The following is a 22,530-nucleotide window of genomic DNA, read 5'->3' as shown; positions in this document are numbered from 1 at the left end:
CGCCCCGCCGGCCCCGGTCCCGCCCCGGCCCTGCCCGGGCACAGCCCCGGCAGCGACGGGTGAACCGGGCTGTCCTCGCTCCCCCTAAAACAAAAATCCCCTTCAAATCCGGCTGGAACGAGAGAACGGCCGCGCTGGGCAGCGGGAGGCGGCAAAGCCCCGAAGGGACCGAGCAGCCCGGTTCGTATCTCCCCCGGGGCTCTGTGAGCTTCCCCAGATGCTGCTTTTTCCAGCAGAAAAAACTGGATTTAACTTTACCACTCCCATTCCCAGCAACCCTCGACCAGCCTTCACTGAACTACTCCAGACATGCTTTGGGGTCACTGTCAGGGATTTGGGGAGACCTCCTCTCACCCCCCCGCCCCTTTCAAAGCATCCCGTTGATCCTGCTAGGGGCAGACCGACGATGAGGCACAGCAGCAGCTTTATTTATTCCTTTAACTAAGCCCCAAATCAGCCCACAGCCCCTTTGGGGATCCCTCCAGAGAGGTAGGAACAGGGGTCCCCAGGGCCTGAGCAAGCCCTTGGGGTCCTGCCAAAGAACTGCTTGTCCTCATCTGCCCGAGAGGTGAAATCAGTTACATAAAACCCAGTTGCAGCTTTAGCCCTTTGCTTCCCTGCCCCGTCACAGGGCAGATCCTGCCCTTTCTGCACCCACTCCAACACCCTGAATTAGGACCGCAGCACCTTCCCGTGACGCAAGCGGCAGCATCAGCCAGCACGGATCCCTCAGTGAATGATTCCCCAGGGGGAACCGAGGAGCAGTCCCTGGCTCTGTGCCTCTGTGCCACCTCTGGACCGGGGGTGGGTTTGCTTTGTGCCCAATGGGATGGGAACGGGGAAAAGAAATGATCCGGCACGCTCGGCCACCCATCCTTCCTGCCACGGTTAATATTGGAGAGGGCAGCCAGCAAGGAGTAAATATTAATGACAAGGTATGGAGTAACCTCTGCCCAGGACCACGTTACCCCACCACAGGCAGTTTTGGGAAAACCCATCTTGCTCCAGTCACCCCTGCAAAGGGCTGCAGGGTTTTTTTACTAGGAAAATGCTCCTTTCTGCAGCAAAGTAGAGGCTATGGGAGCATGGGTCAGGTAGGAAGCTGTGTGGGTGTTACTGGAAAAGAGGGCCTCACACAGAAAAGAAGGAGGTTCTAGAAAGGGATCCACGTGGCAAGGGCTGGCAGAAGCCCTAGGAAAAGGGAGAGAAGGGAGTAGGGAAAGGTTAGAAATCCTCCCCTAAGAGATACTGACCCCTGGCACCTCATTTCTCCTCCTTTCACACTTCAAATGAGACAAACAAACCTTGAAAACAGTTTATTCCACAGTCAAATGCTGGAATGCAAGTGCCTGCCATAAACCAACCCCACAGAACAATTGTCTCCCTTCACCTCGACCATCGCCCAACTGCACACCTGGAGCAGAGTGGGAGAGGCACAGCACAAACTGGAGCACACAAACCAGGAGAGCAAAGGTGACACGGTCCTGGCAGCTGGTGTGGAGGGACAGGCAGGACACGGCACAGCCCCGCTCCCTACTCACAGCAGTCGCTGGGATACGGAGCTGCCTCGGTCACAGACGCTTCCCCGAGCGGGCACAGAGAGCAGCCAAGTCCCGGAGAGGCCGTGTGGCTGCATGGGCACAGGAGGAGATCACCGAGTGCAGCGCCTGGCTGTAGGCTGAGAGGGACAGGGACACAGAAACGGTGTGAGGGCACCAGAGTTGCACTTACAGCCCGAAACTGGGCTTGGCTCTAGCCTTTCACCAGAGCAGAGAGACAGCAATTGGGGTTTAAGGTAAATGGACATGCCTGTAGTTTTCCACACACCTGTTTGCACACTCGGCACGCTCCCGATTATAAAGCAGTACACAAGCCAAAGATTATTTTATGAACCCCAATGTCTCCATTTTCCCTCCTGGATGACTTCCGGTTGCCCAGCCAGCTACATTCCCAAGCTGTGCTCAAGGTCAGAGCACTCCATCACCTAAGGAAGGCCCCTTCCACACACCTTTGTGCATCCTCCCAGCAGAAGATTCAGCATTTAAGGCAGAGGGCTCTGTGCCCCTAATGAGATGCTTCGCAGCATTTTCCTCATGGTTGTGTCCCCAGCCACACGTGGCCGTGTCACAGCTGTGTTATTTAACACATTGTAGGGGCTGGTGCCTTGCTGAGGATGCCACTACACTCCCTAAGGGACAGAGGCTGGGTCAAGCAGCAAAGCCCCTGACTTGCCCTCTCCAGAGCATATTTGGAGGAGCATCTCTGCACAGCGGCCCAGGGGCATGGGAAAACCTATTCTGGTTTGATTTCTCCCTGTGTAATCAGGCCCAGATGTCTCGTCTCTGGAAGCAGGCGCTCCTACCTTTGTGGTTTTTGTAGAAGACGCAGTTATTGGCACAGGTATCCGGGTGGGAATCCCAGAAATCGGACCCACAGGAACAGAGCGGGGGCAAGTCGATGTTAGAGAGTTTGATTTTCTCCCTCATCTGGGCTCTCAGAGCTTCCACATACCTGCAAGGGATCAAGCATTCACCTCTGCCAGTGACACCTGGCTCTGCACGGGGAGCGCAGACTGCCTGTACCTTGTGTGCTCCTTATCCCGCTGCCTTCTGTCCCTCACTCTCCTCTCCTCCAGCTGAAGCTGGGCCAGGGCTTCCCAGGTTCCTTCTCCTGGGGAGAGTTCTCTCTGCTCAGCCATGTCTTGCATCCTCTGCTCCTCTTGCCGGCGCAGATTCTCCTTCTCCCTCTTAATCCTGCAGAAACACACGTGCTTAGAGAACGAGCTTCCCCATCCCAATCTCCATTCCTGGCTGGTCCCCAGCTGTGAGGTCAGGGCACAGGAATATGGATGATGCAGCTGCTTTCAAAGGCAAAAGGAATTCTGTATTAATCACAGCATTAAATAAATATAAATAAATATATTTGCTTTAAACATAAAATGGTCAAAAGAGCTTCCCAAGCCTCGATTCTTCCCCCCATATGGCAACAGCAGCCTGTGAATGCTCTCCTGCCCTCAAACTCTTCCTGCCTGCCTGTTTTCTCACCATCATGCACCTCCTCTTTCAGTTCCTTCCTGCATCACATCCACACGTGCTCCTGCCATCTCCAGTTCCCCAGAGCTGCGCTTCCGTCCTTAAACCAAGCATGTAGGCTGGACTGTTCAATACCCACCAGAAAGGACCAACACCTCAGCTTCCCATTGCTTCTGAGGCAGCTTGGATCCTTCTGTAAGCAGCTTCCAGCACAGGGAAGCGTGACAGGGCTGGATACAGCACAGACACTCCAAGGATCCCAACTTTACTCCAAAACAGGATTTAAGATGTACTTTTAACCAAGTTTTCCTCTATTTCCTCAATCTCCCTTGCACCTACACGGCCCTCCAGCCCTTCAGTGGGACCGGGGTTGTGTAATTCCCACCAAGCAGCAGCAGCAATTGCAAAGCACAAAGACTTTACACCAATGTAGCTGACATTTTATTCCCAAATGCAACAATGTGTCCCAGGCCACTCCTTGCCAGGGGGCATTTAAACCGTAATCAAGGCTGGGAAGAAGCCAGGGGAAGGCAGTGCCACGGGATATTTCAGATCTTACTTCATGTAGGGGGTCAAATCTTTACATCCAGAAGGAAAGTGCTGAAGTCGAACTTCTCTGGTTGAGTTATAAACTTGGCAATGTTTTTTACATGAAATGTAGAACCTTAAGTACAGCACCATAAATCTGCTCCAGAAACTGAGCCCAAGGCCAACTCGCAGCTTTACACCCCGCAATTCTCTTCAGAAGAGCTCACCCAGCTCTCCTCTGCACACACTCCAAGGGAAAAAAAATAATAAAAAGGTATCACACTAACTAGGAAGTCCCTGGAGCCTTGCCAGCATTCCCAGGGTAGGACAAGCTCTCCAAAGCTCCCAAGTGCCATTGGAATGTCAGGATGTGGCTGGAGGAGCAGATTTTCCCAGAAAAATGCCCATGAAAATCCTGCCCTGGGGTGCCTGTCCCGCTCCCCCAAAGCCTGATCATGGAAGAGCCAGGATGGTCAGATTTAGGTCAGTTCATTCAAAACCAGGGGAAAAAACAAAAATGAGAGGATCTTTCCTATTTTGCTGTGAATTTGCAGAGCTCCTCCTTAATTAACCCCTTCACGGGAGAAGCTGAGAAACCCCCAGCACAAGTGATACTTTCACACAGATACCAAGTGTTCAACTCTGGAACAAATGCCTAGACATCATTTTATTACACTGTATAAGTTTTTATGGCTGTGAGGGTGAAGGGTTTGATACTAAAAATGCCAGGGATAATCACAGCTTAACCATAATAATGTGACCTCACCCCAAAGTTTCTAAACACAGGCTTGGGTTCCCAGAATCACGGTTTGGGAAGTTGCACCTCTCCCAGCCCCATGTTTTGGCTCCCAACTCCTAAACAAGCTGCACAGGGACTTGAAAACCAGATAGAGAAGTGCTAAAGGACTCAACATGGCCCAAGGGTCTCTCTTGACGGGCTGGTTGTGTGAATCCCACCCCAGGGGGGTTTACAGGTCAGTGCCTGGTTTACACCAGACAAGCTCGTAAGACTTTTTCAACCTTCTGAAGGACCCTGTCCTGATGGAGGAGGTGACCCCACCAGCTGCACAGACTCACTGGGCAACTCTCTGCTGCCTCTCTCGCTGCCGCTGCTGGTCCCTCACTCGCTCCCGTTCCACGGCCATGAAGAGGCGCCGGCACCGCAGGAATTCGCTCTGCCGCTTCGGAGAAGAACAGAAGGACATTTGGGAAGGATGTCTGGGATAAATATCGAGCAATATCAGTGTTCAGCTTAATTTCTAGAGGATGGAATCTTGCTCTTTCCCTAAAAGACCCTCAAACATCTCCAAGTGCACGTGACCCAGGATTGGGAAGCTGGAGAGGTGGCACTGAGGTAGGAAAGACCAAGTCATCTCGAAGCATTGGAGAGCTTTGCACCAGCATCCCTCCACTGAAGCTTCCTACAGATGGAAGCTCTGCCACCTGGCAAACTCCGAAACTCTCACTTTGCTGAGAGAAAAAGAGCCAATTCCAACTTCAGCCCACTTGAATTTGGATCCACCTGGACACTGGTGCTCCCCTGCAGCTCACTGGAATCCTGTACCTCCTCCAAAAGATGAACGTATGACACCAAGCTGGACTCTCTACATGCGGGAGAACCACAGAGGTGGCAAAACCACTGCCGAGACAAATCCAGGGGCCCTGCAGGGAAGAATTCCCACATGGATACTCAGGGTTTAGTGTCTGGGCTTTGGCTGATCCCACTGATGCTGCAAGGGCAGGGAAACCTCCTGGCTAAAGCTCACATCAAAAGCCCTCCTGCTGTGGGGTACAAAGATAGTTTGAGCTCCATGACTCCCAAAAGTTTAATGCATAGATTTTTTTCCTCATGAATGCCAAAACCTTTGGGCTGAGTTTGTCCACCTCACTCAGTGGAAAGAGCCCAGCACAGCTGGAGATAGAGGAGGACAAGGAGAGATCACCAGGCTGCCAGTGAAGAAAACCGGATGGAAAAAACCCAGGCAGAGAAGAGTGCTGCAAAACCAGTTATCTTGGATGGATCAGAGCCAAGGAGATAAAAAGCAAGGGGAAAGGGAAAGGCAGGGTTAGAAGGAGCAGCCTGAGAAGCCCCAGCTGTTGTCACACTGGCGAGAAACCGCAACCACATTTGGGATCAGTTGGTTGGAAGACACTTTTAAGGAACGAAAAGCATGCAAATTGTTCAGTTTCATGTTGCAAGCTGCAAAAAAGGTGACAGGAGAGGGAGATGTTCCTCTTCATGGCAGGAGGAAGCAGGAAAATAAAAGTCATTGGCTTTAGGCATCCAAGACATCATCACTCTGTATCATCCAGATAAGCACAAGCCAAACTGTCCCAGACACAGGCTGGAAGCCCTCACTGTGGCATCATCCACTCGGCATCAGGCCTGCAGGCTGGGCTTGAGGCTATCCCCAAAATCAGAGGAACCTTTATATTCCAGCCTTGTATCTAAACAAGATAAGTTGGCTTTGTTCTTTCTTTCTTTTAGTTTTTTTTAAAGCATTTTTGGCAGCTTCTTGGGCTCCCTACAACTACAGCAAGCGCCCTTTGGTTTTGCCAGGTAGAATGAATGGAGCCTGTTTCTCCTTCAAACTTTTGGTGTTATTGAGATCCCAGATTTTGTAGGAGGAGTAGGTAACAGTTGCACTTAGTCAGGACAGATTTTAAAAAATAACCTGGTAGCTTTGCCCCAGAGCTGAGACACCATCAAAGCTGACAAACTAAACCCAGTAGGGGTTTCACACATCAAAGCTCCTCTGAGGCTTCTTATTTGAGCCAACAGCATTCCCAACACCCAATCCCTTTCAAACAAAACCACAAGGGCTTGGCTCCCCTGGACAGACCTGCTTCCTGGTTTCCTCTTGGTCAACACCAGCCCAGAGTTTGATGGGAGGCTGGTATTCAGTATGTGGCCTCCCAGGAGGCTCAGGCAGGCTCGAGTCCTTCACCAACCCATCACAGATCTGAGAGACAATGGAAGGGAGCAGCATCAGCATGGCTGCAGTTAAGTTCCCCATCTTCCCCCAGCAACATGCACTTCACTGGAGGCAGGGCCTCTGTGTGATCCCTACAGACCTCACTGGGATGACCCACCTGTGAAATGGGTTTTATCTGGGGTGCAAGTTGGCCATGAACAGAAGAGATGTGCCACATCTTGACATAGGAGTCTGAGCACCAAAGCTTTGTCAAAACACCTCTAAAGATATCCTTGGAAGAGGGTTCTGGTTTACTTTAAATACAGATGCACATTTCCCCATACCAAACTTCTATCATGAACTTTGTGAAGTGTGAAACAAATAACTAAGTGTAAGGGGAATTCCACAGCCAACAGCTCCCAAAACCTCTGTGTGAACCTCATCATAAACTTCCACTGTCTCCCCTGCTCACTTATCTGCCCAGCCAGTATTTCTGCTCCAAGCTGGACTAATCCCCAGGCAAGGTTGGGCACACACTACCACAGCCATAAAGCCTTTGCCAACCACCCCAGGTAATTTGGATTAACCATTTTCACCTCCCAGATGCTCAAAAAAACTGCCTGAAAACAAAAGAGAAAGGATAAGTACATCAACCCCTCCTGGGCAGCGCCTGCCACCCCCAGGCACTGGGATTGCCACAGCCACCTCTGATACAAAGCTTTTTTTTTTTCCCCTTTTCCAGGTTTCTGACTGATTTGATCTCTTCCACCCTCAGGTCTTTTGGTGTGGTCTGAGTATGGCTCTGGGTATGATGTGACTGCACGCCCTCAGTTTCAGCTTTCCTCTGGGCAGCTGCCAACCAGCATCACAAGCAGGCAGGAATCAAACCCTTCAAGGCCACAACTGTACCTGAAAGCAGGGAATGGCAGCACCAATCTCACTGAGCTCCAATACTGCCCCCGAGCCCGCTAGGAGGACTGTAGGCTTAAGAGTTAAGCCGGCCTGAGGGAACAACTCCAAGAGCAGCCTCTTCCAGACATCAAAATAAATATAATGATCTGAACCTCTTGAGACCAACTTTGAATGAGTCTTACTTTTTTAAATTCAATTTTGACGTAGAAGTCATCATCCTGCCCAGTGCCATGTGCGGCCGTGCCCTGCTCCAGCAGCTCAGCAGGCAGATCGTGGTGTCCCGCCAGCAGCAGCTCCTCACTCTTGTCCATGGGCACTGCAGCTGCCAGGCAAGGCTCTGGTTTCTGGAGAAGGGAGGACATGGGTGTAAACACGGAATTGAAATCTGGCTGCTTTGGTGCCAAGGGAAAGCTGAACACCCTCAGAGCAGCTTTAACATGAGGCTGTGTGTGCTGTCACTTGGATGTGATCTGGCAGCGGCATGTGTTCAGCAGCACCATGGGGCACCAGAGCTGGCAAACAGGAATGTAGCAGGGTGACTGTGACTACGCTCTTCCCAACTGCAGAAGCAGAGGGACAGACGTGTGGGGTGAAGGGGAGGCAAGGCAAAAACCTCTCCAGGCACTGTTTCACAGTGGCAAGGAGCTGGGATCTCTGAGCGACACTCGAGTGCAGAGCGCACTCCTTCAGATGGGAAGTGGGCAGGCTCCCCAGTGGCAATCCACAATATTTTGAGAGGCAGCAGATTGTTTCCTACAAACTAAAGAATCAAAATGCCAGAAGCAAGCTTGAAGCCAGGATAAATTTTTTTCCCTTGCTTTTTTTTTTTTTTTTTCTTCAGCATGGTGGGAAAGGAAGAGCAGGACTGCTGACAGAGGGAAAGGATGGATCCATAGGAGAACAGACCATGCCAAGAACTCCTTGATATGGCTCTGCTGCTGTTTGGGAAGGACAGAGAACAGCCTGGAGTCAGTCTGAACATGGAATTATTTGATAAGCACAGGAATTACTCCATCAACCCCATTATGACAGACATGACAGAATAGCTGCTTTGGTGAGGATAAGGGAATAGAGGGGAAGGGTTACTGCTTTGGAAGGTTGCTCTGGAGCACTGAAGGTAGAAAGACACGAAACTGTGGAAAAACACCACCAACTTTGTGGAATGAGACCTTGGGGAAAGGAATTTGGGTGCTGCCATGCTGGGGAGCTACAGCAGTCCACCAAACCCTGAAGACAAAGACTCAGTGAACAGGATGAGCTGGAACCCCGGACAGGTCATTTCCAGGCAATTACCATTTTGGTATCTGCTTGGGAAAGCAGGCAATTAACTCTTTGGATGCTTTTGACCTCAAAAGAAATCTTGAGGGGAGAGAGAGAGCAACAATTTTAGGAACATTAATTATTGATTGTGGGGAATGCAACACTTTACAGGGAAAAAGGAGAAAGAAGAAAAATGCAGAAAACAGGACTGAAAGAAAAAAAACTATTTCAGCCAAAGGCTTGCTTTGAGCTAGCAGCAGCAGGGAGAAAAACGCTGGCACTATTACTGGGAAGAAAAAGTCAGGTTATTCCTAGAAGCTGAGGTTTTTAAGGGGGATGGACCTGCCCTGGGCAGCTGCCAGGAGCAGCAGCTAAGGTGCAAACAGCTCCCTGAAACCTATGGAGGTCCAGATTATCAGAAAAGGGCACAAGGAGTGTCTTTCTTTATTTAAAGAAGGGGGAAAGGAAATACCAAATAGAAGATTTTAGCCTCAAGAGCTTAACTGTGACTTTTGAAAAAACAAGAGGAAATCACCTTGCAAACTGCCTGTAAGCCACGAGAAAACAAGATAAGCAGCAACCAGCATAAATTTGTCAAGAGCGAGTCAGGTCAGCCCAAGATGAATGTCTCCTACAACAGAAGGAAGAGGCCTCAGGCAAAGAGCAGCTGAAGACTCTGGGGTTCAGCTGAGCTCTTGACGTGGCCTAATTCAAGTCTGGGGTAAAGCAAAACCTGTTAGATGGAGGTCTGATGTGGGATGTGCAAAACTGATTAAAAACATGGCCCAGATTTGGTCTCAGGAGTTCATTGCACAGAAATAGGGTAAGAACCAGGTGGGCTCTGCTCTTTGATTTCATTATCAGCCTGGATGAAGGAAGAAAGAAGCATTTTGATTAAGCTACTGACCCCACTTGCACTGTGGAAGTACTGGCTGAAAAACCCGTGGGTTCAAACCAAAGAAATGGGCTGGAATACACAGCACAAGGAAATCCAGGGAGCACAAAAGCAGAGGCAGCACTACCAAGGGGGTTAAGTCCATGGTTATGTCTGTGGCAGCCTTTTGTACCTGAAGAGAAGGGAACACGCTGCTGTCCTGCCAGCCTGGGAACATGCCAAATCTTCATACAGGGAGAGATTCAGATTAATATTGGAGCTTTTTTCTCCTCATATATCATGGAGTAATAAAACAGGGCAATGCAATAAATCAATATATTCGTCCCAGAATAAATCACCCAGGGAAGCTGTTAAACTTCCTTATGCAGATTAACTGTAGCTGCAGTGAGGCTGGGGTGGGAGGATGGCCCCAAACCCCTCCCAGTGTTTCTCACTGCTGTGGATGACTTGCCCAGGACTCCCACATATCTCCTGTAAGCCTCTGCCTCACCTGGGCAGTGGCTCCATTATTTATGTGAGGTCATAAATCAGCCCATCTCACTGAATGCACTGAGGGCTCAAACAAGAGGGGTGTTTGGTACTGGCAACAGGTAACGAGGTTTTTGAACCCATAATTATTGTGTTTCTCTGAGTCCTACTTGCAGAGCTGACTGACTTCATCAGAAATCCAAGAGTACACAGAAGAGGAAGAGCCAGACCAGCCCTTCTATAAAGGGTAGTTTCTAGATAATCAGCCAAGATCTACTTCACCTTTGGTGAACCTGAAAAAGAGAAGGGAATGAAGATGTACAGGAAGGGCAGGAAACTGGCTGCAGAGGCAGTAAGACAAAACACCAGGCTGGGTTGCTGCTGGTGCTCTCCAAAGGACGTCAGTTTAACAAAGGTCTTGGCATAGAGACTGGGATAATAGCTACAACACAAAGGTGTTCTTGAGAACTGGAGGAGCAAAATCAGAATGAAATTCAGCAGAGCAAAAGGTGGGACTGACCTCCTTCCATGCACTGATTTAAGGAAAGCAGCTGCCTGCCAACCATTCATAGCAGAAGCCAGCCCCAGGTAAGGAAAACCCTCCAGATCTTTGCCACCCACACAAAACAAGGGATTGAAGCAATGGAAAGAGTTGTTGAGGTTTGAAGAAATAAAGGCACCTGAAGGGAGGGCTGGTCATCACATTCCTCCTAGATACCCAGATCACAATCTCAACCTTTAAAAGTCTTTTTTGCATTCTTGAGTTCATCTCAGAGATGTTTTCACACACTTTATCCTGCTGCCTTCTCCGAAATGGGTTACCCCTGAGGTGAGTCAGGAAAGCACAATTTATTTCATTCCTGCTGGGGAAACTTCCTGAATTATGCTTTGGATTTGCTAATATTAGAGCCAAACCTTCAGCAGTTTGCAGGGTGGTTTCTCTGCCCTCACCCCAGGCAGCCCTGGCTCACCTCCAGCCTCCAGGCGCCGGGGAACACAGTCCTGGTCCTGCGGGACGCCAGCCTGCGCCGAACCTGCTTCACAGCCCTGCTGAGCTGTGCCCAGAGGGAAGGCAAAGAAAAGACAGGACAAGTTCAGCTGCACGGAGAGATCTCCCAATCAGTCTGCTCCAGCCAAGGAGCTCAACCAAGGCAGCATGACCCAACACACAATCAGCCAGGGGTCTTTCAGAGCTGCCCCGTGGTACTGAAACCCTGATCCAGGCAACTCATCTGCTCCCAAAAAATGTTGCTGAGATGCCAGATCCCAAATTTTCCTGCTTGGCATCTACCCAGAAGTGATTTTCCAGCCCAAGGTACTTCAATTGGAATAACTCCAGCTCCTAGGCGAGCACACAGACTTTCTAAATCACCAAATGCACCACAAATATCACTATTAAAAAAAATAACAAAAAGCTTAAACAGTCCTGAAGGCAGGTTTTCCCAGATTTTGGTCTGCACGAGACAAGCTGCAATGAGCTGGCACCACCTAGTGCCACCTCTGCGCCAGGACACGGCTGGGAAAACACCGCGCCTGCGAGCAGCCAGACCACTTCAGCGACAGCATCCTGCACGAGCCACGCAGCTGGATGCTCTTGGGAGCAGCACAACATTCAGGGTGACAACGCGAGCTAACATTTCACTCAATATCTAGACCCAAATATTTGGGATGTGCTGTAGAAGAAAAAAGGAAACATTGCCAGTTCCTCATTTCAAACACTGAGGATCCAAAATGCCGAAGCAGCGATGGAAAGGCAGGAGGGGCACGGCTCACCTCGGCAGCTTGTTGCTGGAATGGCTCACCATGCTTCTCTTCCAGCTGGGCTGGAATGATGGTGGGAGCAGGGAGACTCTGGAACAGGCACGTGTTCTTCCAGGGGGTCGAGTACTGCACAGCAACGCAGCTCTCCCTCTCTGCCTGCCAGGAAAAAGCCATGTGGGATCTCCAACCGTGACCCGGCAAGATGTCAACAGTGGTAACATTTCACCACCCTTGGGTGAAATTTCTTGGGAGGGAGGTTTTGGCTCTCCGTGCTGAGAGAATACAAAGAACCATCAGGCTCTTTGGGGCTGAGGGTATTTGCGGGCTTCCCACTTGGAGCTGGCAGAGTTACATGAGGACATCCCTAGTCAGCCATGGAAACAGCCCAAACAGCCCAAGGGTGGCCAAAGCTGGTGACATCTCAGTGCATTCTCTTTTCTGCCACAGTCAGATCCTGGCAAGTCTCCCCAGCACTTGTTTGAGAGTAGAAAGGATTAAATATATTCACGGGATAATCCAAAACAAGCCCATGGGGGAAAAGGGAATGTGGAGACAGAGGGAAGGAGTTGCTTGAAAACTACTTGGCTGCTCTGGAAAAGGGATGGGAAAAGAGACAGCAGAAAAGCTGTCAGGAGACAAATGCAGCCAGGAGACATCCACATCACTCCCAGCTCCTGCCTGGCTGTTTTTTTAACTCCAGGCAATTCCGCAGAGAGCTTCAGGACTCTGTTCTGCTGTTGCCTGAGGGACCCAGCAACCTTTCCCTGTGGAGGCTTCAAAGCACCTCCAGCACCAGCCAAGTGTGGCATTGACCCAGCCTGCCTGGACACTGTTTGCCATCACAGGGTCTGGAACCTCCGATTTTCTCACTTTTTCTCATTAACCCCTTGCCTTAAGCTCCAGCGTTTGGATTTTTCCCAGTTAATGTTGGGTTTGGAGGAGTTTCTCCTGACAGAGCCTCACTTACTGCTTCAAAGGCCTTCTGCAGCTCCTGCCTCCGGCGCATCCTGACCTGCCGGTTCACCCGCTGCCTCACCTCGCCCTGGAATCTCCTCAGGCTGGCTGCCTTCTTCCGCTGCTGCTCCTTCAGCTCCTCCTCCACCCGGAATGCTGAAGCCTGAGAGAGGTGGAAGCAGAGTTCACCAGGTTTTTATTACGCTGTAGCATCAGAGCAGTTTGCATCCCTGTATCCCTCTTTCCCACAGCTGGAGCGACCAGGCAGACAAGCAGCACCCAGAGCAAACTTCATGTTTCGTTTCAAAATATGTGGAGTAACAGCTTGGACACTGGGTTATTATGGGCTGGATTGTGTCTGGCTAGTGATACGGAGCACGCACACCTCTGCCTCTCTGCAGCACACAGGGAAGGAAAGAAAAAGGACACTCACGGAGCAGCTCCCAGCTCCTGCTCCCATGAAAGGATGCTCATACATCCAAAGCCTGGATCCAAAAGGAACAGGCCAGCCCCTCACCCTGTTAACGTTCTGCAAGGCTGGAAGCACATCAGGGAAGCAGTTCACAGAGCACAGCACTGCTCCGGAATGTCTTTACCATCTGAAGTGAAAGATTAAGAGCAATGACCTGAAAAACCCCAAAAATCCCATTTTATTCTCCTTGTGATTCTGCCAAGCAACTCTGCAACACCACCATGGCTTAAATTAAAACAGCATTGCTCTCCTGGCTGCCACCACAGCAAGAGAAACCAGAGACTGAAGGGATGGAGGAAAGGGGCGAGGCCAAAGATGAACTTGGAACAGCAGGGTCAGCACAGCCCAAGAAAACTCCAAGATGGGGAGAAACCCACACTATGCTATGGATGAAACCAAGACAGTGCTCCAGGGAACAGCCCAGTGCCAGCTCACTCACTGCCCAACCTCAGCAGCAACTCTGATGCACGAGGCATTACTGTGTATTAATTAAAAATGTTTTAAATAAGCTCAGATAACCCTGGGCAGCTTCATTCACCTCTGGAAGCCTCACATGATGGAGGCCCAGGAGCATCCAGGCCCCCTGAAGCTGTTATGAAAAGTTTAGCTCCCCCAGAAGTTTCACAGTGCCAAGATGGAAGTTCTGTGGAATATGGAGATGATTGATTTCCATAAATTATCTCGACCTTTCAGGATTTAAATTACAATATAGAAATAAATCATCTCAGAAGGACAGGAGCTTCTGTAATGTTCAGACATTAATTACAGGGGACTGAACTCATCATCCAATATTTAATGCACTTTTAGTCCTCTTAGAATAACCCTCAAAGTAGAAAACCCTGAGATAAGCATCCATGAAGATTTCCTTAATGTTTCTAATGGGGTACAGTGGGGATTGGCTCCTGACACTGAAACACTCAATTTATTATTTTTTTTAATCAGCAACACAGAATAAAATCTCAACTCCCTGACATCCTTTAGGGATGAGTGGGAAAGCGAGAAGCAGCACTGGCTGCGTTCCCCACCTGGCTGATGTTTATAACTGATGCATTTCTCCTCAAAAAAATACAATTTTTTGGAGGGTGATCAACTTGGAGAGATGTTGTGGGCTTGTGCAAAGGGGAGGCCGGACTACACAGGCATCACAGTTCTGACCCCACTAAATCACATTAAAACTAATTATTATTTTTAGGAGACATGTTCCTGGCTGCCTTCAGGCTGTGAAAAAGATCGCTTTTGGCTCTGTTCCTCCCTGGGGTTTTACTGGCACATTGAGGGGTCAGAGATGCCCTGGCAGATGGTGCCCTCGGTGCACTCACGAAGGCCGGGCTTTGCTCCGGCTGTCCGGGCGCATTCTCCACCCAGACGACCACGGGGGCCACGCTCTGGTTCCTCTCGGCCAGCACCCGCCAGCTGTGCTGCCGGGGTCTCCCCTGGTGCTTCCCCGGGGGCTTCCCGGCCCCCCAGCGCTGCTCCTTCGAGGAGGGCATGATGCCAGCACCACCGCGGGCCCGGTCCTGGGGAAGGGGAGCAGAGGTGAGGGTATCTCCCCGGGCATCCCAGCCCGCACCCTGCCCCCCGCGCCCACCTCCCCTCAGCCACGGTTCGCCCCAGTGCCCTCCCAGTTCTCCAGCTCCCGGGCACCCCACACTGACTGGGTACCCCCAGCCCTTCGTGGCTGAGTGCCCCCTACACCCCCATCACCACACCCTGTCCCCCCAGTTATCCAACCCCACGGCACCCCACCTTCAGCTCCCCCCTTCGTGGTCAAATCTCCCTGTACCCCCCACCCCAACCAGCCCCCTCCGCAAGCACCTCATCGCGCCGCACCCCCCGTGCCCTCGTACCCTCATCTCCCCATCCACCCCCGGGCACTCCTCACACCCCGACCCGCCACGGCCTCGGGCCCATCCTCCCGTATCCCCCCAGCCGCCTCCGCGGGGCCCTGCACCTTCATCCCCCAGAACCCCCCGAGCCCCTCACAGCCTGGCGCCCCGAGCCCCGCCGAGCCCCCTCAGGCCGCACCAACCGCCGCTTCCGCCGCCACCGGAGCTTTGAATCCCGGCGCCACTTCCGCCGCACGGACGCGCCTCGGACACGCCCCGGACACGCCCCGGACACGCCTCGGACACGCCCCGGACACGCCCCGGACACGCCCCGGACACGCCTCGGACACCCCCCGGACGCGCCGCGGGCTCATCCGCCACGTCTATCCTTGCCCCGCCCCCAGCCCCGCCCCGCTGCATCACCACCTACAGCCCGCCCCCAGCCCCACCCAGTCCCGCAGGGTCCTGGGGCTGCCGGTTCGAGTCCCGCCTCTTGTGGAAAGCGGGTGGGGGAACGGTGTCTGCCTCAGACCATCCCCGAAACTGCCCCCTGAGCATCCCTGGAGGACCCCCCACACGGTATCCGCCTGCAAATTGCTCCTAAATATCCTTATAGTGTCCCCCACAGCATCCTTGACCCCCTCCGAGTATCCCCATCCGTCTCCACACAGCATCCTCCCAAAGGCCTCCCCAAAGCACCTCCCTACAGCGTGACCCCAAAGCATCTGCCTCACGAGTCTGCCCCCCTTAATGTTTCCCCAAAACTCCCTCAAAGCCTCTTTCTGCAGCATCCTCCAAACCCCTCCCCTGTGCCATCTCCTCCAAAGCATCTCCCTCCCTCTGGGACAGGATGCTTGGAGGCATCGACCCCTTTGAGGGGCCAGAAAACCTCCGGGGGGGTGGGCGGTGTCTCACTGGGGTGATGAGCTTGGCAGGGCTCGGGAAGGGGGTGGGAAATGGCTCCGGGCATCCTGCCTCACATCCCGCTGCCCTATTCAGCGATGCCCGGGGAACTAGCGCTAATTGGCATGGAGTTGGAATGAAGCCTGGATGCCACCGGGCTTCGTTTTAGAGCCTGGGAAGAGGAAAAAAAAGAAGCGGGGGGGGAGCTCCTTTGGGGTGGGGGTTCAGCTCTGCAAAATACCTCTCCAAAAGAAAACCCCAGATTAATGGGGTGTTCAGAGCCCAAAATCCCATTGGATTGTCTGCAGAGGGGATGGTAAACCTTAGCTGGGCTCGATGGGGTGATGTCCCCCACCTCAAGTGTGTCTCGGGGACTGGGAAAACACGGAACTGGGGGTCTGTAACCGGGGAAAAATTGCAAATCTGAGTGGTTTTTCCTCAAATAAATGTCAGCTCGAGGCCTCCGAGGCGGCGAAAGCCACCAGGACACAGGGCTCTATTGAGAAAGGAAAGAACAAAAAAAAAAAAAAGAAGAAGGGAAAAAAATAAATTAGCCGGGCAAAGCGCCAAGCCGGGAGCTCCGAGGGACGTGCCCAGAGTGGGGAAGCGGAGTGATTCGGGGGGCGAGCCTGCCCGAAATGTGGGGAGCGCTGGCTGCCCCGCGGGGCCACCCCGCTCCCCCCTGCTTGCTGCCGGTGACCTGGCTTCTGGCGCTGCACGCAGGTAGGGAGTTTTCCCATTTTTCCGCGGTTTTCCCGTTTTTTTCCATGGGTCTTGGGGGTATCCAGATGGAGGATGAGGGCCGGGGGGGTGATGAGGGTGGTGATACCCTAAGGGGGGGTTTGGAGGGAAGGTTGTCGCGCTGTCGCGTGTACCCTCTGCTTGGGAGCTGGGAAAAAGGGGGTAAAATTGGAAACGAAAACTGGGGAAAGCACTTTTCTGGAGCCAAGTGGGTCCTGATGTGGGGGAGGATTTGGCACTGTCCCCGCCCTGAGCTTCTCCCCAGTTTTTTTTCTTCCCTGAACCCCCTTTTTTCCTCATTTTTTACCATCTCCAAATCTTTTCTCCTACCCATTCTTCGGCTTTCCTTAAAAACTCATTTTTCACCCCATTTCTAGGCTTGCCTCATCCCACTGCAACCCTGGTTTTCTCCATCATTTATTGTCTAAATTTTCACATTTTGGAGTTCAATGAGCCCCAAACTGCCCCATCCCAGGTCTGGCAACACCTTCAACAATTTTGTTCCATTTTACCAAAGTTTGCACCCAAAAGCAGTCCTGGGGAGGCCCCATTTCCCTTCAGATGAGGAGGATGGATGCAAAACAAAACCAGCTGGGTTCTTCGCTGGCTTTGATTTAGACCCTAAAAAACGGCCAGGGCTGCGGCCAGGGCACTCCAAAAATGCTGCAGGGCATTTAAAAAAAAAAAAAAATTGGCATTTGTGCCACAAAATAGTGTGAAAATGAGGATTTTTGGTGGGCTTTTTTTGACAAAAGCCGTTGAAAAGGGCCGGGAGATCTCCATCCCTAAGCCAAGGATGCTGTAGGAAAAGAGAACGTTCCCTGATTTATTAACAAACTCCCAAATCTTTTATCCAGAGCAGAGAAAAAATTTGGAATAGGGTGAAAAAAAGGGAAGAAACAGTTAAAGAACAGCGATTTCATGCATGGGGAGGGGGCAAGGATGCGTTAAAGGCCACATCCCCATCCCATGCCTTGGCCTTCCCTGTGGGGGGATCCCCTAATTTTGGCGAGTCGGGGCATGTTTGTGGGGCCGAGCGCGGCACTGCCGGGGAGGACGGACGGACGGATGCTGCATACCAATAGGTCCCATGACTTTCCGGGCTTGTTTAAGGCCTTTCTTGCTCCTGCTTCACCCTGCCCAGCTGGTTTTCCCACTCTGCCCTCCTCTTCAATATGGGGTTTGTTCGCTGTCGGATGACGGTATCCGTATGGGGGGCTCATGGATGGGATCTCTGGGATGCCAAGAGGGGGATGCTAAGGTATTTTGGGGAGGGAGAATGTTCTGGGGAGCCGCCTCCCCCAAAAAATCATGTTTTTACACTTTTTCCCTGCCTTTTTTGGCTTGAAACCAGTGATGAGGAGCAATGCACGTGCACCGACTCCCGTGATGCAGTTTTGCGTCTGAGGGGGCTTTGTCTGGACAGGAGCATCCAATGGGGATGAGGGTGGGACACAAAATCATTCCCCCACACCATTTTTTGGGGAATTAAGGTATCTTTGCACAGCTCTGATCCGAGCACTGGTGTCTCTCTCTCCTCAAGCAGCTTTTGCAGGGCAATGATACAACTTCGGCAAGGGTTGCCTCAACCTGCCTCCCATCCCCCGCATTCTTGGGAGTGATGAGTGCATTTTAGCAAATGGTTGCATCAACTTGGCTGCAGGAGCACTCCCCCTGCATTTTTGGGGGTGATAGATGAATTTCTGCAACGGGTTGCATTGACCCAGGTGCAGGAGATCCCCTGCCCAAGCCCAGCACATTTTGGAGGGCACCACATGCATTTTTGCGGAGCATTGCATTAACCCAGCAACAGCAGGTCTGCCATCCACACCTCCTCCTCGCATTTTTGGGGTGATGCATGCATTTTTGAGAAGGGTTGGTTGCATTGACCTGACTGCAGGAGCACTCCCACCCCCAATGCAGCTTTGGGGGGTGATAATGCATCTTTACAGAGGGTTGCATTGACCCACCTCCCATGCCCAAAGCAATTTCGAGGGTGATTCTTTGATTTTTACAACACATTGCATTGATCTGAGTGCAGGAGGGCTCCTACCCCTCACACAGTTTCGGGGCCACGCGTGTGTCTTTGCAAATGTTATGGAGCCAAGTTGGGCACCTTGGGGGTGCTCAGCACAACTCCAGCTTGGGATTTCCCTGTTTTCTCCATGCTCGGCACCCCCCTGTCTCTCCCTACCCCAAGGTCTGCTGGCAGGGGTGAACATCACCAGCCCCACGCCACTAGTCCGTGGCACGGCAGGCAAAGCGGCGCTGCTGTCAGTGCGCTATGCCAGCGCCAGCGCTGACAAGCCAGTGGTCAAGTGGCAGCTGAAGCGGGACAAACCTGTCACCGTCGTCCAGTCCATTGGCACCGAGATCATTGGCAACCTACGGCCCGACTACCGTGACCGCATCCGGGTGTTGGAGAACGGCTCGCTGCTCATCAGCCCTTTGCAGTTGGCTGATGAAGGCGCTTACGAGGTGGAGGTGTCCATCACCGACGACACTTTCACCGGCGAGAAGACCATCAACCTCACCGTGGACAGTAAGGGCAAGAAGGACATCCAGTGGAGACTGGGTTATCCATGGGATGTCTTCCCTGACCACATTTTGGGAGGGCTTTCTCCAACTGGGAGGTGGTTTTGGGGGTTTCAGCCACCCTATGCAGCCAAGTTGGTGGGGTTTTGATGTCTCTCTTCCTGTCCCCTGAGCCCATCTGTCCGCTGAGACATGGCATCACCATGGTTCCCCTACTTGCCCACAGTTCCCATCTCAAAGCCACAAGTGCTGGTGGCCTCCTCAACAGTGCTGGAGCTCAGTGAGTTCTTCACCCTCAACTGCTCACATGAGAATGGCACCAAACCCACCTACACCTGGCTGAAGGACGGGCGGCCGCTGAGCAACGACTCCCGCCTGCTCCTCTCTCCTGACCAGAAGATCCTCACCATCACCCGTGTTCTCATGGCTGACGATGACGTCTACAGTTGCCTGGTGGAGAACCCCATCAGCCATGGCCGCAGTGTCCCTGTGAAGCTCACTGTTTACCGTAAGCCATCCCTTCTCCCCTCCTGCACTCCCAGGCTTGGCCATCCCTTGCAGATGCTTCCAGCTAAAATTTTTTGGGGGTTGTCTCCCTTCATTCCTCTCCCCCAGGCCGGAGCTCTCTCTACATCATCCTGTCCACGGGCGGCATCTTTCTTCTTGTCACCCTGGTGACAGTTTGTGCCTGCTGGAAACCCTCCAAGAAGTACGAGTGGGGATAACATGGGAGACAAAGGGGGTTGTCCCATCTTGTTCCATCCTGTCTTGTCCCATCCCATTTTGTTCCATTTCATCTCTTCCCATCCTATCTTGTCCTATCCCATACCATCCTATCTCATCTCATCTCATCTTGACACATCCTACCCCATGCCATGCCATGCCATGCCATGCCATGCCATGCCATCCCATCCCATCCCATCCCATCCCACCTTGATCCATCTCTCCTGTCCCATTCTATTCTATTCTATTCCATTCCATTCTATCACATGTAATCTCATTCCATGCCATCTTGTCCTATTCTGTTCCATTGCATCCTTTTCTATCCCACCCCATCCCATTCTTTCTTGTCCCATCCCATCCCATCCCTTCCCGTCCCGTCCCATCCCATCCCGTCCCATCCCATCCCAACTCTCCCTCCTTGCAGTACTTGACCCTTCCCCACAGGCAGTCCCCCATTGCCTCTAACATGATGCCAGTGCTGCCCCATCCCCTATCCCTTCCCAGGGAGAAGCGACAAGCGGAGACACAACCAACCTCTGACTACACTGAGCAGGATGAGGAGCGCCTGAAGCACGATGGTGAGTGCCGGCCTCAGCATGGTGGTGGCGGGTTGGGGGAACACCAATGCTCCTGGCACGGTGAGCAGCACCTTGCTTCCACACAGCCGAAGGCATCCCACGGAGTGGCGAGCACGAGCGCAAGAACCCAGTGGCTTTGTACATCCTTAAAGATAAGGTGAGAGCCAGTAGCACCAGTAGCACACTGGCAGCATCCCGGCACAGGGTCTCACACATGTCCCATGTTTTTCTACTCTTGGCTTTTGGCAGGACTCGCCAGAGGCGGAGGAGGATTCGCTACCTGAACCCCGTGGCACAGTTGAACCAGGTTACACCAGCTCACCAGTACCAGCAGCCGGTCGCTCACCAGGACCAGTGGGGCGTTCGACTCGTCGTTACCATCGCTCACCAGCTCGCTCACCCGCCTCGACGCGGACCCACCGGTCACCACCGGGTTCGCCGGCACGTTCCCGCGGCGCTCCGCGGCTGCTGCGGACTGCCGGCGTCCACGTAATTCGGGAGCAGGAAGAGGCCAACGCCGTGGAGATCAGTGCCTGAGCAGGGGGGGACTGTGCGCGCTTTGGTGGCAGCGTGCAAGCAAGCAGGGACACCAGCACGGCCACGCTTCTGCCACCGAGCAAGCGGGGACACCGGCACAGCCCTGCTCCCACCACTGGGCATCATTCCGCTCGGCGTAAAGTCACTAATTTCCTATTGATCTCACCCAGAGCTTCCCTCTTCCGTCCCCCATCTTCCTGGGGCATCGCTTTAATGGCTTTCTCGCCGGGATGAGTGTGCAGGGAGCGTGCAGAAAGCACACGTGTGTGCAGAGAGAACATGCAATCAGTGCACGGAGAGAGTGTGCCAGAGGGTGTGCATGGAGCGTGCAGAGAGGGCGTTCAAGCACTGCACAGGGAAAGCACGCACGGAGTGTGCAGGAGGGCACTCGGAGTGTGCACGCAGGGGGCACGGGGCAGGCACGAGGGTGTGCAGCAAGTGTGCACGCAGCGTGCAAAGAGAGGATGCACAGAGCATGCAAGAGAACATGTGGAGCCCATGGAGAGAACGCACGTGGAGTGCGCAGCTGAGACTGCCCAGAGCGTGCACAGAGTATGTGCGGAGTGTGCAGAGTGTCCGCTGAACCTGCATGGCCCTTGTGAGCGTGCCAGCACTGGGTGTGCGCTCCAAGCGTGCACAGAGTGTGCAGAGAGTCCATGCAGAGCGTGCATGGAGCACGTGGAGTGAGCGTGCACACACACATGGAACATGCATGCAGCATGTGGTGAGTGTGCAAAGAGCGTGAGCAGAGAGGGTGTGTGCAGTGCTTGCACAAAGCACACGCTGAGTGTGCACGGTGTGTGTGAAAGAGTGTGCACAAAGCGAGCAGCCGAGTGTGCTCAGAGCATGCGTAAGAGTGAACCTGCAGTGTTGGCACAGGGCACGCGTGGAGCCTGCAGTGAGTGTGCAAAGAGTGCGTGTGGTGCATGTGGGAAGAGCGAGCACCGAGCAGCTGAGCATGCTTGGAGCGTGCACACGCACGCAGGGAGCACACACACCGCACGCCCAGCGACCGTGCGTGCACACGCGTGTGCAAGAGAGCGGTGCCCGCCTGCCGTGGCACACCCCCTGTGCGTGGAGCGGGACACGCACTGGCACACAAGCTCGCCCAAGGGCGTACGTGCATCAGGCAGTCTGAACAGGGGGGTCCCTCCTGCCGCCCAGCTCCCCAGCTGCAATGTCCCCTAAATGTGGGCTGGAAGCCCTGGCCCAAGCATTGCCCCTTCGCCACGGTAGGATTTTCTGTGAAAATCCCCCGGTTTTGGGGCACACAACGCTGTCTCTCCCCAAGCCTTCATGGGAAATAGGTTTAGGATGAAAAGCAGAGAGAGGCCGGCCAAGCGAGCCGGGCCCTGGGGCACCTGGGGTGGGTGCCGGGGCACCCCGGAGTGCTTGGGGTGCACTACTAACCAATAAACTAAACATACTACCCGTCTGGTGGTGGCACCCTTGGGTGTCTTTGTGGGACAGGGGCCCCCCAGGGTGTGGGG

General features: G+C 53.0%; 2 protein-coding genes across 3 annotated transcripts; one reads left to right on the top strand and one right to left on the bottom strand.

Moving 5' to 3' along the window:
- Nucleotides 1-1,301: 1,301 nt before the first annotated feature.
- CCDC15 (coiled-coil domain containing 15) lies at nucleotides 1,302-15,379 on the bottom strand. Its single transcript, XM_032133638.1, has 11 exons — nucleotides 15,227-15,379; nucleotides 14,517-14,714; nucleotides 12,739-12,888; nucleotides 11,784-11,927; nucleotides 10,982-11,065; nucleotides 7,570-7,731; nucleotides 6,404-6,523; nucleotides 4,638-4,741; nucleotides 2,583-2,753; nucleotides 2,363-2,511; nucleotides 1,302-1,678 (listed from the first exon to the last, which is right to left on the bottom strand). The coding sequence occupies exons 2-11, from the start codon at nucleotides 14,685-14,687 to the stop codon at nucleotides 1,572-1,574; spliced, it is 1,362 nt and encodes a 453-aa protein (XP_031989529.1). The 5' UTR covers nucleotides 14,688-14,714; nucleotides 15,227-15,379; the 3' UTR covers nucleotides 1,302-1,571.
- Nucleotides 15,380-16,173: 794 nt separating this feature from the next.
- Nucleotides 16,174-22,475, top strand: HEPACAM (hepatic and glial cell adhesion molecule). 2 transcript variants are annotated; one of them, XM_032133639.1, is made up of 7 exons: nucleotides 16,174-16,649; nucleotides 18,868-19,209; nucleotides 19,429-19,710; nucleotides 19,818-19,917; nucleotides 20,430-20,503; nucleotides 20,590-20,660; nucleotides 20,753-22,475. In XM_032133639.1, the coding sequence occupies exons 1-7, from the start codon at nucleotides 16,565-16,567 to the stop codon at nucleotides 21,038-21,040; spliced, it is 1,242 nt and encodes a 413-aa protein (XP_031989530.1). In that variant the 5' UTR covers nucleotides 16,174-16,564; the 3' UTR covers nucleotides 21,041-22,475. The 2 variants fall into 2 exon arrangements, with proteins under 2 accessions (XP_031989530.1, XP_031989531.1); XM_032133640.1 differs by having other exon boundaries at nucleotides 16,177-16,649; nucleotides 19,818-19,911.
- The last annotated feature ends 55 nt before the right edge of the window (nucleotides 22,476-22,530 follow it).

Source organism: Corvus moneduloides, chromosome 25, assembly GCF_009650955.1.
Source record: "Corvus moneduloides isolate bCorMon1 chromosome 25, bCorMon1.pri, whole genome shotgun sequence".
NCBI classification, from domain to species: domain Eukaryota; kingdom Metazoa; phylum Chordata; class Aves; order Passeriformes; family Corvidae; genus Corvus; species Corvus moneduloides.
Note: the sequence above shows the minus strand (reverse complement) of the source record. Positions and strands in the feature narration are given on the sequence as shown.

Coding starts and splice junctions, on each gene's coding strand:
- CCDC15 (XM_032133638.1), bottom strand. CDS start 14,687: ATGCCCTCCTCGAAGGAGCAGCGCTGGGGGGCCGGGAAGCCCCCGGGG. Junction 11,066..11,783: donor TCCAGCAACAAGCTGCCGAG/GTGAGCCGTGCC, acceptor CTCTGGGCACAG/CTCAGCAGGGCTGTGAAGCA. Junction 1,679..2,362: donor CTTCTACAAAAACCACAAAG/GTAGGAGCGCCT, acceptor TGTCCCTCTCAG/CCTACAGCCAGGCGCTGCAC.
- HEPACAM (XM_032133639.1), top strand. CDS start 16,565: ATGTGGGGAGCGCTGGCTGCCCCGCGGGGCCACCCCGCTCCCCCCTGC. Junction 19,210..19,428: donor CATCAACCTCACCGTGGACA/GTAAGGGCAAGA, acceptor ACTTGCCCACAG/TTCCCATCTCAAAGCCACAA. Junction 20,504..20,589: donor GGAGCGCCTGAAGCACGATG/GTGAGTGCCGGC, acceptor GCTTCCACACAG/CCGAAGGCATCCCACGGAGT.